General features: G+C 41.2%; 1 protein-coding gene across 2 annotated transcripts in view; it reads left to right on the top strand.

Annotated features, from left to right (window-relative positions):
- Positions 1–7,674: 7,674 nt before the first annotated feature.
- LOC132258855 (forkhead box protein O) overlaps positions 7,675–16,683 on the top strand; it is a 64,893-nt gene continuing 55,884 nt past the window's right edge. The window contains exons 1-3 of one of the 2 annotated variants that reach the window (XM_059756365.1): positions 7,675–7,983; positions 9,483–10,084; positions 11,616–11,833. In XM_059756365.1, the coding sequence (XP_059612348.1) occupies positions 9,862–10,084; positions 11,616–11,833 (441 nt within the window). In that variant the 5' untranslated portion in view covers positions 7,675–7,983; positions 9,483–9,861. Of the gene's footprint in view, positions 7,984–9,482; positions 10,085–11,612; positions 11,834–16,683 lie in introns of both variants that reach the window. The other variant, XM_059756364.1, reaches the window with a different exon arrangement.

Below are 16,683 nucleotides of genomic sequence, written 5' to 3'. Positions count from 1 at the left end.
TCACAGAGTGTTATACAGTGTGAAGTGAGTTGCATATGGCAATATACAGTAGCACAGTCGCGATATATCGGTGTTTTGAATTGTAACGACTCGCTTAACATTTTTCTCGCTTCTCTGAGAAATCGTTATTACCACTGCGATAAGTCGTAATTGCAGGAACGAATGACTGCGTAGACTTTTATTGATACACAGTGCAATTAACTCTGATTATTTAAAAATCAGAATGCAGATTTTAACATTTTTGGTACATTTCATTTGACATATTTTTGAATGAGTTCGTTAAAAATCTTATCAGTTCTGTGCTTTGGAAAATTCTTGTTTTTTTTGTGAACACAGTTTCTGTGGCAAGAAATGTATGAACGAAAAGGGAAAGCAGCTCTTTAATGTTATTGTTAAATTTGTGTTATCAACGTCTATAAACATTCTCTGTATGTCTAATTTTTCACTAACGCTTTATCGCTTTCTCAGGACTTATCAGAGAGCTCTGCAGATAAGGAAACTCCAAGTCTTTTATCAGGGAATTAAGTCTCCGAAAAGCCTCCACGTGATACCCCACGCAGAAATGCTCTGCGGACCTGCGAGATTCAGTCTTCCCGTGCTGCAATCATCTGTTTCTGGCTCGCGATGGCGATAAAAGTGGGAGTTCGATATGAAATTTGACACGGCCCAGTGCACAAATCCAGACAATTGTGCAATGATAACGTATCAGTGTGACAGCATTTTCCATTGCGTCGAAAAATCAAGCGAGAGAGTTCAATCCACCCAGAGAGAAGGCTTTTTTTTATTGTGTAAATTTAGCTTCGCGCGCGACTTTCGGAGGCGCTGAAAACAGCTCAGAATATTTGATGTCTTGAGAAAGTTGATCGTGAGAATTTCAGTCGCAGATCAAAATACAATTTCACACACTTTAAACATATCCATACGAGATTAACCTCCCATTTCGCGTTGATACACACTGTGCGAAATTCGAAACTGACAACAAAGAGGATCGGAGCATTTCTCACAATGACATCTCTTTTCGCCTTGATGGATTTTTATCAGTGGCTGGAAAATTTTATACTCTATATGAGCTCATAAAGGAAGATTTTTGGCACTGTTTTCAATGCTGTCGACTTTGATCAAGAGTTCCACTTCTGCAATTTAGTCTTAGCAATTATCAGTTACTATAAAATTGCCAAAGCTCTTGAAAATCTGCATGATGGCGTGAATATGCTGATGGAAATGCTATTTTGGCATTTTTCCTGGGTTATTTTAAGATTCACTGAATTATCGTGAATAATAAAAGAGCTAAGATAATTTCTTTTACCCTTTAACTCTGTAATTTTACTCTAAAACTTTATACAAAACGAACATGGAGAGACAGCATTTCAGTCCTTGCGGAGGACTACACAAGCTCCAAAGTTGAGGACGAATAAATTTGGTCCATCTTGAGAATAAATCCGGAAAGGAGTGGGTGGGGCGCTGGACCAAGTGAAAAATGCGAAGGGAAATTAGTTGAAAGTGGAGGATAAATGCGCAGCTTTGGGGTGCGCTTCGGCGGAAAGCTCTCGCCTCGGGTGGGGGCCGCAAGGCATTATTTAGGTGGGACCACGAGCACGTGTTGGAGAGAAAAGGGGAGTCCAGGCGTCGCCGAGAAGGTGAGTTGCTCAGGGTGGGAAAGAGACCGAAGCTCTGACGGCTCAAAAGGCCGCGCCGCCAATAAAACAAAGCGGGAGCTTTTTGCCAGTCCAATTTTGGAGTGGGTGGCTGGGAGGTTTTCCAGGGCTGCTCCTCTTGCGCCGCAAAGGGGGATGATGATGGCCCCCCGACCACGTCGATTCCTGCGCGCTGCGAGAGGTTTCCCGGAAAAAGTGAAGGAAATTTATCGTTTGGACATATTTCTAATTGATTTAAGATTTTTGTTGCGAAATTTATCTCTTCTCCCCTCGGTACTCATCGCTAAATGGCACAGGATGAGTGATTTGTAGCCCTCCAGTGGCCGTTAGACCAATTTTCCCGATGGCTGAATTTTCACCACAATAAATTCTCCATGGCTATTTGCTAATGGAGGAAAAAAATCCACACATTCAAAAGAACTCATTAAGTGATATTGAAGAGAATCCTCATAACATTCTATGGATGAATCATTAGGCCAATTTCGGACATAATGGCTAGGAGTTAGTGGGAAAGGAATTGCACAATTTAATAAAGTAACACACCGGAAAACTTTCTGTCATTAGACAATCTCTTACAAATTCCTGCTGATGATGACGCTTTTATGCACACAGAGTGCAAACACAATTTCTCACCATCCCAGAAGAAGACATTCTGCAATCGACCGTCTTCACGGCGAGTGCCGAGAAACTTTATCGAAACGAGGAAAATTTATTACAGGAGAAAACTTTATGAAAAGAATGGTGAGATATTTAGAAACAAATTACACACTCTTTCGACTTGTGTCTGCGCAATAAATTTCCCAATCTCACCCCCGCGCGGTCAAAGTGTCGAGGAGAAAAGGTGATTTGGCCACATAGAGAAGAACATTCGAGGAGCAACTTTCGTCCAAGCGGTGCGGGAGAAAATACTCGAAATTACCATCTGATTGATTGATTGACTGCTATTCATACTCAGCTTCTTACTTCGCCACTCTGCGAAAAGTCCCCACAATAAGCGGGGCATCTTATCGAACTTGAGCATATTGCTGAGAAATTTTTGGGCAAATAATCTCGAGACTGTATGGTAATTGACACAGAAAATATTTGACTTTTTGTCCAAAGAGACAAGTGGAAGACTAATTTGACTGATAGTGAGTGAGCTTCTTGACTCCAGGAAAAATTTCGGTGTGTGCACTTGAAAGACGTCAGATTCGCAATAAAAATATTTATTGCGCTAAGGAAAAGTCTTGTTCTCCACCCAATTCAATTAAATCATGCCTAAATTATTAATTCACTCTAGTTTCTTATGCATAATATTTGTATTTCATGAGTTATGTAAAAACAATTGTATTTTGTTTATTGTATTTTTGTTATTTTGTATTTGTATCTTTTTCCACTCGTAATATGTTTATTGGGATCACATTGTAGAGGACTTTTCAATAAATTCGCGAGAAAAAAACCCATTAAAAGATAATTATACTGCGCCAAAATCTTTATGAAGTGTAATTTAAGCTTTTCTTAAAGCCGAATATAAAACGTTTTACGTGTAAACTGGTTTGATCTGACTCTCACTTTTATCAGGTGATTTTTGTTATTTTTTGCATTCCCTTAATTATATTTTTTCAAGTATTCTTTAGACACTCATGTAAGAAATCATATGTAATGAGATGAGTTTAGAGAGACAATTTTGCGCCGTATAATATAAAATATTATATTGTTATTTTTGAGAGAGAGAAATGTTTGCCAAATTAAACGCATAAACATGTCTAATGCTCGCAATTCACTTTTGTAATCATTTCAAGTGTGTGAGTCGTCAAATTGGCGTGAATGTGCAGAACTGTGTAAGTGATAATTGTAGACAAAGTTTTACATTTTTTCTTGTATCTTAATTATTGGGTGGAATCTTGAATAACCACCTTTTCTGCACCACTGAAATCGAGCGGAATAAAAAAAGGGCCTGAAAGATAACAAGCTCCTATTGGAGGAACTAAGCAAGCATAGCACAAATTATGTTACATTTCAAGGTCCAAATCCATGTTTTCCCACTCATATTGCAATAATATATGTGGTGCAAGCAGAGCTGTAATGTGTCGCTATTATTATGTCAAGAGGGTCATGGCAATGCGCAAAAACAGTATTTCGAGAGAGTGTGTGTGGCAAAAACCTTATCTAACTTCTCCTTGTGTCGTTCATCCTGATGATTAGAAATTTTTCTCGCGGTGAGACCTTGAAGGCGGAAAGTGTGGGGCTTGTCTTGCTGAAATGTCAGCGAAACACGCGCGTCTTCGCCAGCGGAAGACCTACAAATATGTGCCAGAGTTCCTCCACACCATCAGGAGAGCTTCTCGGATTCTCTGGCTACCACGTGGCTTGATGTTGTGTGCGATATTTACTCCGTAGTGGAAACTGTGTTCTACAACAAATTTGTTTACAAAACATTGCGCGTAAAATTTACGTCGCGAATTAATTCAATGACTCTGTCTCTGGCCTATGCCGGGCCCGTCGTGCCTTTCGTCGCGGGCCCGGGCTCGATCAGTGCGGGCTTTTTCCAGTTCAGCCCAAACCGCGGGCCTCGCAGACCAGCGAGTGGAGACGCAGGCAAATGATGGAGAGATGTTACATAGACTCCCGCTGTATATAAGGCGCGAGCATACATCGCCTACGGAAAATCCAATTTTCTAGTGCGCACATATTCGACGCAATACGACTGTGTTGCGAACCAATCGGCGCCACGGTGCCACAGGATAGCCGCCGATGATGAGGAGAGACAGAGAGAGGCCACAAGGTGGTGAACAGGGACGATGGAATTCGACGAGGACGACAGCATTTGCAGCCCTTGACACGGGCTCTTCCTCAGCCTCAGACGTGGCGTGTCCTCAGTCGCGATATCACTGCTCTCCGGTGAATATCTTATCGCTGCGGAGCCGCTTATCGGCGCAATAATCGAATTCAACCGATCGCAACTCAATTGTCTGACCAGTGCGGGCGAGAAAATAGAGTGAACTTTGTCCACTTCCATGGCATTTCCCACATTTTTCCACCGCACTTCACTATCTTCCACTCCTCAACAGATGAGTGTTTCGCATTTGCGATAGGTAAAATAAAAGTAAAACCCTGGGAACGAAGGTGTGACTCTTCGCGGAGTGTTCGACTGTAAAATAAATCATTTTTGTTAAAAAAAAAAAAATCCCGCCGATAAACTGATTTTTTGAAATTATGGTACAATTTCAGTCAATTGTTCATCACATGTGATCGTTTTATGCAATTCAAACAATTAAAAGAGCACATAAAAAAAATTCACTCCTAATTATTATTATTTCTAAAACAAATGACAATTGACTAAGAAAATTTAAAAGTTCAACAGTAAAAAAGAAAAGTCTTAAAATGATATAAAGATTTTCTTTCTTATTCCGATTTTTGTAATCACATCAGTTAATAAAGTTTTCACAGAAAGTCATGATTCCTTGATTACTAATTAAAAAGTTAAGTATTAAATGAATGCAAAGTGAAGATAAGAAAAGTAATTGGTTTTTTATTGCGGTTTCAATTTTTTAAAGCACCTTTCTGTAAACGAAGAAATAAAATGTGACTCATTTTTTTAGGTTTAAGTCGCTTAACTTGCCAAAATGAATGGTCGGAGCAGCGCAGAATGTTTGAATTATACGGTGAGAAAATTGTCGTACATTTAAAATGGTAAATTGGTGGGTCTGTAGCAAAAATTTTTGGAGTCACTTCCTCTTCGCGCAGACACTTTCTACGCGAACTTTGCCACTCTTTGTGCCCAGTGAAAAAAAAATCAATCAAGAGTCCAAAATCCAAGAAAGATAAAATCCAAATGCGAGAAGTCAGTCAGGCACAGATATGAATATGTAATTTTTCATCAATTCACACACTGATTTGAATTGGAAGATATGCAATTTGTGGGTTATCGTCATACTCACTGACTCTGCTGGTCTGAAATACGCAAATTCAGTCATCATTCAGATTGCAAATGATCCACTTCAACTGATATTGACATTTGATATTAGGAATGTGCGTAATTTCTCGGTCATTTCGACTTTTAGCCTCAAGAAGGTGCTCAAGCGACTTTATAGTGGAATATTTGTGTGTATGTTAAATGAATTCGAGGGGCCTTTTGCACGCAGATCGCACGAATTTAGCAATTGTCTCCACACTGATCGTCTTTTGCGTATGAAACTGGCGCCTCGCGAGAGCTTTCGCGTTGACTCAATCAGCGATGATGGAGCTGAAATGTGAAATCCCACGAATTTGAACGGCCGAATTTGTCAATAATCTTCAAAATTGTGTGTATTTGGAATGGTTTTTTTTTTTTGGTCACCCATCTCACTCTGCCTCCCCATTTTGCCATCTTCACTCACACATCCATTATTAATTAATTCAAAATTCCGTCGTCTCTTCTCTTTTATTCTATCAGAAACAATTTGCATCTCATTTACGCCATCATTGAGTATGCAATAAAACTCGATTTTTATGCATGATGTCTCTGTGTGTGGACTTGCCTCCTCTTTTCCACAAAAGCCACAGCGAAGAAAAGAGGTGTGTACTGTGAAGGAATCGCGAGATTTTTTTTCCTCGCATCTCTTTACATTTCTCTGCTGTCCCACAAGTGTGATCTTCTTTCTCACTGTAATTGCAGAAATTACTTTATGAGCGCAGTTCTTCTTCTTTTTTTGCAGGAAAAAAAAGCGAAGACTGAAGAGAGGAGAGGATAAGCAATGGTCGTGGTTTGTTTAACGTGGGGAAATTCTTCGTGATCTGCTTCGAGCCGTGAGGAAGTGTTGGTAATTATTTACAAGCATTCTAGACATGTAAATTTACGGAAAACCTCAATTAGACTTCATCGCACTACAAGACAGATTATTGCTAGATAAGATTGTAATAGGAAATTACACAACACCTCATATATGGATTAATTCTTTATGAAGCCATCCTTATCAAAGGGTTCGTCATTTCAAGACAGATTGATCTAAGAGTAATGTTGATTCGATCTTGCATCACATTTGTCAAAAATTAATTGGAAACGACCAGTCAACTTAGAATATTAGAAGATTTCGTTGCATTCTTTTTAATATGCTCAATTAAATTTATAAACTATTTGCCAAATTTTACAAAATCTGTATTTTATTGAATACTTCAAAATAAAATCAGTAAAGTAGAACTTTATCCTTTATAGAAGTTTAGTGAGGCTTACACAAGTATTTTGGGTTTTTCTTTTACCTAATAATAATGGGTAGTAATAGAGATACAAATGTGTGCAGAATTCATAGCCCCTCGCCAGAGTCAAGGAACACTCAAAGACCGTGCCGACTGGCCGACAAGCTGAGAAGAAAAGGAGTAGATTGTCGGGAATTAAGGGATTGAGTGAGCTTTTTCATCACTCTCGCCATATCTGGCGGTCGTGGTGAAAAATATGGGAAAAATTAACTGACAGTGTATCTCGGCCCATCATTATTAATCAACTGTCCGGAGTGGATGCGATAAGGCTGTGTAATCAAGTCAGTTGGTAGCCGTGGCATGTGGCCTGTGGACGCGATAGATGGGGAGCGGAGAAAAAAGCTCCGATATTTTCCACGCGATCACGTGTACGGAATTGCGAAGATGGAGCTGTGTCGGGTGGGCTGACATGGAAAGCTCCCTCCGCTGGGGGCGCATGGGGAGGCTGCGCGGTGGAGAGCATTGGTTGGAGGGGGATGGCATGAGTGGCTCCAAATTTTCTCCACTCTTTGGCAAGCTCCGCTGATAAATCGTCCGTCTGTGCTGGCATCTCGGATTGGGGGGACTCTTCGGTGTGGAGATTGCTCGGCCCCGCTCCCCATTTACCCGCGCGCACATAATGTACTCGACGCTCCGGGTATATAGAAATGGGGGGCACACGGCTCTGTATGCGCGCAGCGATTCGCTCGCGGTCGCTTGTATGGGAGTTGAGTTGTGTGCGAGCTGTGCTATGCTGTGGCATCACTAAACTGCCCGCTTGGCGATTGCCGTACGATGTGAGACGGGTTTAGTTGTGTGTTCACATCCGGATCGAGAGCAAGTTCGCCTGTACGAAGTTAATTTGCCAAGAAGCCACGAGGTCGCGATTGACCGTGTATTTTTGTCACATTTGCCCGATAGTACGACCCGTGCTCGAAATTGCAAACCAACTGTCCATACCTCAGCGCCGGACGCTAAAGCCAGGATAGATCTTGTGCAACTGTGCGCGTCTTTTCGCGGTGTGTGGAAAAATTGTCGACAGGCGACAAGAGTGTTGCGTCTTGTGGGAAAATTCCTCAAGGAAAAAGTGTGCGAGAGAGAGACGATCGTGCCTCCCCATACTTTTTACTTAATGGTATAGAATAATTTTCTCGTGTACCCTCTTGTGGCGAGAGTCTCATTCGTGAAGTTCAAGTCAGAAAAGCCGAAAAATTTGCCTACAGCCGCACTCGCGCACTGCCTATGCTTCTTTACAATATTGCGAACTAGTGAGTTCTGGTTATTATTATCTCAAACAATATTCGACGCGAGTGTGAATTCAGTGGGGAATATTACCACGGAGGTATATTGGAGACCGCGATTCTTACGCTAAACAGTGATCCTCGGCTAGATTGGACAGACTGTGGCTCTCAGTGGAGCAATGATGCTGAGAAATTGAGGCACCCAATCGACCATTCGAGCCAATTTATTCATTACCCGAGTGCACACAGGGAGTTTGATAAGTGGTTGTACTTCACCATTGCGCGCAGTCATGAGGATCGCGATCGTGGAGTTGAAGCCAGTAACTCGATCGCTGGTTGAAATAAATTTTCATATATTCGCACACACCAGCAGGCCTCCAATGTAGTGGATCTCATGCAATAAAATGTGAAATAATTAACATTTTTCTTCAACCGAAAAAAAAGCTCCAACGACGTGCCACCAACACTGCGATCGTTAGATAAAAGAGCGCCTCTTAATATCGCGTATATCAATTTTTGTGTGCGTTGGCTTCGGTGATCTTCCTCACTGCCTCAGCCCATCTCTGTCACCCTATCAGATCGCCAGCTCTCTTCCTCCGCTCTCTCTCTCAAATAGTGATCGTATTTGATCACGTGTTAATCATTTACATAGCATGGTAGTTGGCGATATCGCGTCTTTTTAGCAATGGCTCTATGGCTAGAATTCTCCTTCACTATCTGTTCGCGTGCCCCCTCGCCCCGGCTCCGCGCTTCTGAATCGCTCTCAAACTACGTCTCAGAATAAATTCAGCACAACTCGTGTGTTTTATATATACAAAAATCCACTTTCATACTTCACACTGACGGAGGGAAATAAATGTACGGCTCTGTGCTCGATCACGGGCTCTGTGTTCTTCCGAGAGGCGCAGAGCACAAAAAAAATCTGCACTCACCACAAATGCACCTTCCATGGCTCTGACCTTATAGAGTGCATTTTTTGGGTTTGCGAGCGCAAAAAAGCGTCTGAGGACGAGTCACGAGCATCCTGCAATTGAGTGGACTCTCAGGTAGAGGCGCCCTAATGGGCCAAATTAGTAGGAGAGACACTCTGCGGTGCATCGAATTGCAATTTTTGTGGAGAGTAGAAAGTTGAGAGAAGTGTTCTTCGTCTCCTCTTCTTCTTCACCTTCAATTACCTCACCTTTTTGCGTGCTCCGCAGGTGTGCCGAACGCCTTCGATTGCTGGCTAAAGATAATTAAGTGGAATTTTGACTACAGACTGAATTCACGAATGACGATCGCACTTCCTTGATCCATAAAACCCTTCTCAACTGCTCCCCAGAGAAGTCCCCTCATAAAAGTGGCCCGTTAAGCAGTGCTCTTAATCGTTTTTTTTGTGATTTTTTGTCCGCAGGAGACAAATCCCAGTTCGTGTGAATAATTAAGGTTCTTTTTTCCGTTGAAACTACAACATCACAGTTCTTAGACAGATATTCTCCGGTGGTGTTCATAAAACAGTAAGACAGTGTTCACAAACGACTAGTCGCATTAAAGAGAAGGTGGTGAATTTTAAGTGTGCGTACTGCAAAACGAGTCCGAGAGAATTTTCCTGCCGACCAAGATAGAGTATTTTAAAGTGGTCCAAAGATAGTCCTCTCGTCTTGGCAGCAAGTGTGCGCGATAAGACAAGAAACTGAGATTAGTGCGGGAGATTAATCCAGTTGATTTACGAGAGATAATTTCGCTGGAGGTTGCCAGTGATTCCGTTGGCGCGGAGTGAGACTTGAGTGCGGATGGATTCATTCGGGTCTATTTGGCCATCGCCGCCGCGAGGCCTCGACGGTGTCTCCAACGACGGCCTGCCGATGGAGACCCTCACGGAGCTGCAGGACGGCAATTTTGAGCCACAGACCAGGGCCAGGTCCAACACTTGGCCGCTGCCGCGCCCAGACAACATCGTCGAGCCCAGCGACGACGCAGAGAGTAACAAGTGCAGCAATCAGCAATTATCTGGAGGTAATATTCTTTACCCGCCTTTTCGGGCGCTCTTGCGTCTCTTGACCCCTGATTTGGGTCCCGAAATGACTGAGGAATGTTAAGAATTTCCCAAAGTGACCGCGAATTTTCAAGTAATTGTGCCGTATTTGACGAGAAACATCACACATTCGCACTTTTGATGATTTTCAAGACAAATCTCTCTGCGGAAGACAGTCTAGAGATGGTAAAGAGCAAGAAACTTCGGTATAAGCGATCAATCATTAGCATAATTTATATTATATTCAAGAGACTTCTGCTTATAGCATTTCACTAATGAGGTTATATTATAGAGAATCACAGTTATCTGCAGAAGTATTTGATTAATCAATCTGACCGAGTGAAGAGTACTTTCAGTGAATATCTCTCCTGAAACCCTCCTGATGAGGAGCCCCTTATGAATTCACTGTTGACTTTAGATACTGTTCGTCCCACAAAATCCGATGACTTATTCAATCCATCGACGCCAGACATGGCGAAAAGCACGCAGGCGCAATATATTCCGGTTTAGCATTTTATTGTGACGACGAAGAAAAAGAACTTTGGATTTTGTCAGAACTTTTATTATTCAAATTTTATACACTGTTGGCTATGACGTCTCTCCCGACATTTATGAGATTTTGATTGAGTATGCACAAGATCGCATTTTATCTCTCCTGAGAGTCCCGTGGGCGTCAACGGAGATCATTCCTGGGATATTGAGCTTCATTGTCGAGTGCTCAAGTGAATTTTAAGTGACAATCGCTGGCGAATAGGATTTATTCTAGAAAATGTACAACACTTGCATGATTGCATTGGAATTGCATAATTTTCTCGGTGTCAAGACAAGAGAATGCGCATTGGCGAGCAATATTTTGCTTTCAAATGAAGATCGCGAGCGTGCATTAAAATGTGGGCTAATCTGTCGTCACTGGACTCGCTTTGGTGGTTTTTGGAGTGGAAGTGGAATTTCCGACATTTTGGACAAAAGTTATGGGTAATCTGTGAGACTGATCGCGGCTCAGAAAGTGCAAAATATGTCAGACATGCTCAAAATATGCACATTTTTAATCCACTTTGTTGAATTTCTGCACAATTTGATAGCTGAGCTCATCCAATTAGCTCTCAAAAAATCGGAGATGGAATAAGCGCCACTTCGCATGGTGGCGTTCGCTGGGAGAGGTAGAGTGAAAAAAGTCTCTAAAATTACCTCAAACAATGCGTTTAATAAATCTCCACCATGGAAAAGCTGAACACGATGGGGAGCAGCATAAAAATCGAGGCACGAATCAAAAAATATTTGATGCGTAAATTTTCAAGTCGTGTTTTTGAGACTCTTGTATATCGGCTCCGTATCTGGTGCGTGCCCCCAGATTTTTTTCTCATGACGTCTTACTGATAACACTCGTGTACAAGTCTCGTATTTTCTGTTGTAACATCTCTCATTCACCGACCATGCTTCTCTCCTCATTTCAATTCAACATTGAAACGCACGCTGATTCGTAATGATGACTGTGATCCTCAATTCCAGCAGCTGGCCAACAAATCACATCCCCAAATGTGGCATCGTCGAAGAAGAACTCTTCGCGGCGCAACGCGTGGGGAAACCTCTCGTACGCCGACTTAATTACCCAGGCCATCAGTTCGGCGTCCGACAATCGTCTTACATTGAGCCAAATATACGAGTGGATGGTGCAGAATGTTCCCTACTTCAAGGACAAGGGCGACTCCAACAGCAGTGCAGGATGGAAGGTGAGCTAAGTCCACAAAATGTTGAACTAGTCAATGAAGTCGATTGTGAAAGGACATTGTTTTCTCGGGCGGAAATCGAGCATTCTTTCAGCGTTAGCATATGAAAAAAGAATAGCATAATATTAAGTTATTGAGCTAGAATTACGTATTTGTTGATTAGAACAAAAAAAATCTCACCTCAATGCGCGTAAGAATACAGTAACCTACGCCAATGAAACAGTGTACTAGTACTAGAGCTTTTTATAGTAGAGATTTTACTATAGTAAAAGTTATTCTTGAACAAGTTCACATGTCTACCAATTAAAATAATATCTTTTCCGCACAGATCACAAATCATTTGAATTGAATTAATTAATTAGCCGCACTACACACATTTTTCGTGAGCGACTCTTGACACTCCATTAATTGGTCACTCGATGAAGTCCATTGTGGAGATTGGCGATCGCAAATCAATCTCGATTTCACAGGCACGACAACTTCTCCGCGAAACGTGTCTGACTGTTGCGTGCCATAAGGTGCGTTTTGTCGTTTTTTTTTGTTCCTCTCAGCCAGGGAATCCATCAAAGTCAGTGGCTAGTTTCATACGCGAACTTTTATTTCAATTACCGCGATATACTCACCGCGTACGCGATCTCCATATGCTCCACGCGAGGCTCTCGCACCTTGGCAAGTTCACTCCCGGTGATGGTGGATTTCTTGGCAGCGCGCAGTCAAAGAGGCGAGGGATTGGTGTGCACGTAGACGGAATGCAGTTTCTATTGCAGGCTCACCTGAGTGATCTACAATTGGCGCAAATGCCGTTTGACTGGCTTTTCAAAATGCCGCAGGTTCGAGATGCCATTTTCGTGATTATTGGCAATTTGTGTGGGCATCGTGGTGCAGCTTTACCGCACGTCTAACTGGTTCCTCTTGCATGCAGCACTTGCCCAGATTCACCACGGCTTTTGCTTGTATTCTGTCGCAGTCGCCAATTTCGGGGGGTCTTCATCAGCGCCTTTTCTCCGGCCATCTGCACATACCGCGGAAAACTCTCGCCCAATCCGTCCAATGTAAGTTGCCGGACATCACATGTCACGAGAGAAGCCCTTGCTGAGCCTCTCAAATGCGTGATCGATGACTTGACCCTTTCGACAATCGGAAAAAGGCGAGACGCGATAATTTGTGGCCTCGAGATTTTGGTGAAGTGAAAGAGACTCACTACCGGGTGTGTCTCAGAGGTCTTCATTTCAATGCAGCTTTAATTTAGCGCGCTTTTTGTCGCCTCCTTAAAGCCACAGCGCGTCTTAAATTTAAGCCCACCTCTCACTTCACATCTCTGCTCACTTTTCGTGCCGTCACTGTGGCGCAGCCGTATGTTAATGGAGACATTTAATTTCAAAAATTGACCTCTTTTAGCCACTTTTAATCAATGGAACGTCGTAGGTCGCTCATTTCACTCAATTCACTATCTCTTTTTCCAACGCCAAGGGAGTTCACACTGTTTGTCTGTGTTCGGCCGAAAAAAATTTGCGTCATCATGTGAGATCGTCTCTGCAAGACATATGGAAATTTGTCTCTTGCAAACAGACAACGCATTACACAAAATAAAAGACCAAATAATATTTTAATCACCAGAAAACATGCGATCATTCGCACATCGCTCAATTTAATTCGCAATATGTTATGCATCTACATTTTCTACACGCATTCAAATTGCCATGGAGATTTTCTCGACAATTTACTGATAGTCTAACGAAGTATTTTTAATTGCAATTACTCTATTGTGAATTTTGATGCAATTGCTTTTGCAATTGATGATCTATTCTATGCTATGATAATTTTTGTATCCAGAAGCAATGGCGAAGTGAGAGAATTTCGTGAGAATGATTTTTATGTTACAAATTTGCATGACAATATCGTGTCACAACAAACATGCATAAATGCACAAGACGTGTAAGTTTATTACTCTAAATACGGAAATAAGATGCTCGAGCGATTGAATGCCATTTGTAATTAGTGAGTTATGACTATGGTGCAAGAATCCTTATCTTACGTTTACTGATTTATTTGGTTTAAATCTCGCTTCCTACTTCCATCAACGTGATCTGACTGCACATCAGTATATTAAAAGTTAAACTGCGAAGAGGGAGTACACATATCTCCACCCGAAGTGGTTGTTATTTTAACAATCATCTCGTGTTTACACATCACATTTGTTTTCTCTTTGCCTTGGACATGTTTGAGAAAGGAGAAAAAAGTCCTTATCACCCTGATTTGTATTATATTGCTCATGTGTGTCCGATTCTATAACCTACCAATACAGCGATAGGGAAATTTGATAACGACATGAAGACGATTCTATGGTCGTATTGAAGTTATCTTGTTGGCTATACATATTCGGAAAAAATTCCAACACAGTCCTCCTTATCTATACCTAAGCCTCACTTACAATAAGTCAATTTGCAATTCATATATGTACATCTATTTAAATTGAATGTTTGCCTCTCAGAGACACTGCGAGGGCTTTATAGTGGCATATCGAGACTAAGGATTTCATATGGATCAGCTTTTGAATGAAATATCAACTCGTGTAGTGTTGCCAAGACATCAACGTCTATTAAATGATCTTTTATACGCCTGTCTTAATTGGACTTTTCCATGGCAATCAATTCAAGCATCTTGTAGATGTGTTTTATTTTGTCTTTGCGTCCGCTCTTGTCACTTGAGCTTATGAAATGTTCATTTCGTGATATTGATTTAGAAAGTCCACCCGAAGGTCGAACACTTGACGATATTGTGGGGGCTCGAGAAGGGCCCCAATCTATCAAGAGTGTGCTTCGTAAAGTGATGCGATCGTATATATGCGAAATCTATTAGGAAATCACTCTATGAAAAATGATTTCCATTCAATTCTGAAGTGATCTGTATATTGATTGGAATGATTTTAATGCCAGAAATTTTAGTGGCAATAAAATATTGACATAAAACTGTGATTTCAAATGAATGTGAAGGTCATGCAAAATTGCTAGATTAATAATTAGGAATACTAAAAGTATTATCAAAGAGAGTTTAGTGGATCTTTGTTTTTGTTTTGCATTTCACTTTTTACCGCAGCTCAAATTTGAATGACTTGAGAAATATCGCCCCGAAAATGCTTGATTGGGTTCAGGGCTTCATTGGCATAATCATTTGGTATCACATGGTTTGGTCCACTCTCTTTGAAAACACATTTTTTGTCATTTGAACTTGTAGCTTTTTCGTGTTTCACGTTTGACCACGAAAAGGTGATCGAGGAAATTCCACAGGCCGCTTTTGCAAGATTACGTTCAATGTTTGGCGATCATTGATCGTGGGATTTTGTAGTCCATTTGGCGGGAGTAGGAGAGCGAGTCTACAGCGAGCTTTGTTGATATATTCAGACAAGTCCGAGAGAAAAACTATACTATACCACAACACTATGCAAAGTAGGAATGTTTTCTCTATTAATTGGCACGATTTTCCGTCTAAAATTATCATGGTTCGAGGTTCGTCAATGTATTTCGTGTATTATAAATTACAACTACTCAGACTCTCTTTGCCCCCCGAACATTCATACATTACATATATATTTTTAGAGATATATATATAACGAAAAATATTTCTCAAAGAGAGCAAGCAAAAAGAAGGCAACAAGAGAGAGAGAATCGTGAAGAGCACGCACTTTATCAGTGTGTAACATTGGAATGAGTTCAGCTGTGAATACGAAAAGCTGACCATTCCATGGCTCAATCATCACATATTTAATGCTGATGGTGTTGGTCACTTCTGCGTGTTATGTGCAGAGAGGGAGAGAGAGAGAATGAGAGAACGCGAATGGGGCAGCGAAAAAAATTGTTGAGTAATCACGATCGTGTTGAATATAATTCTTTCTGTCTTTTGCGCCTATCTACCTAAGCAGAAAAATTTGTGCGTGAATACACTCGCACTTGATCGCTGTGGCTTTTTTACTCTACACACCACACTTCATATTCCGCCGCGAGTTGGTGGGCCACGAAGGGGGCGGGAGAGAATCTCTAAATTCATTCACTTGGGTCTTGAGTGCGATAAAAAATCTGATTTATGGAACAATTTATAATTAGCGCAATCTTTTGGCGATACATTTTTTCCTTCGTCTTTTTCGTAGAAATGCGCGATTCGTTGGGTTGGAATTTAAAAACTTAATTAAATATACGAAAAGGTGTTTTATTGCCATATATAATTGTGCCTGAGCACATTTCTATGTGTGTATGTATAATTCATGGATGAGGAAAAACTCCAGTGGAAGAGAAACGCCAAATGTGAAAAATGCTAACTTCTGGGAATTTGACGTTTATTTGATGCTCTTGCTCACGAGCGTTGAAGATCGGTTGGAGATCGCAAAGATACTTGTGTTAATGTATTGGAATTTCTCTAATAGGACATAGCAAAGAAAACTGTGGGTTTTCGTGGTGGAAAGAAATGTATTTCTGATGAATTGTATACTAAATATTTATTGAAAAATGAACCGGGAAAATTCGGTTTATGAATATTTGGTCGTAATTTGGTGGAATTTGGTGTCACAATTGCCGCAATTTGAGCAAATTAAACTTTTTCCCATAAGTAATTATAAAATGTAAATAATGCCATGTCTCATCACGATAAAATATCTGGTTTTACTTGGTACAACTGACGTCGGAGGAATCACAGGTGCTCAGCTTAATATGATACTTATTGTACATTATACCAGAGTTTTATGATTCGACTCTCACATCAACTATTGATCCCAGAGCAATTGCCGCGTACATGAGAGCTTGTGTGCACAGTGTCGTGGTTTCGGTGCGAGAATGTGCGTATTTTGCCGGTGAGTCGTGTAT

Source organism: Phlebotomus argentipes, unplaced genomic scaffold (genome assembly GCF_947086385.1).
Source record: "Phlebotomus argentipes unplaced genomic scaffold, Phlebotomus argentipes genome assembly scaffold_4, whole genome shotgun sequence".
In the NCBI taxonomy this organism is placed as follows: Eukaryota; Metazoa; Arthropoda; class Insecta; order Diptera; family Psychodidae; genus Phlebotomus; species Phlebotomus argentipes.
This window is presented reverse-complemented; position numbering and strand designations above follow the sequence as displayed.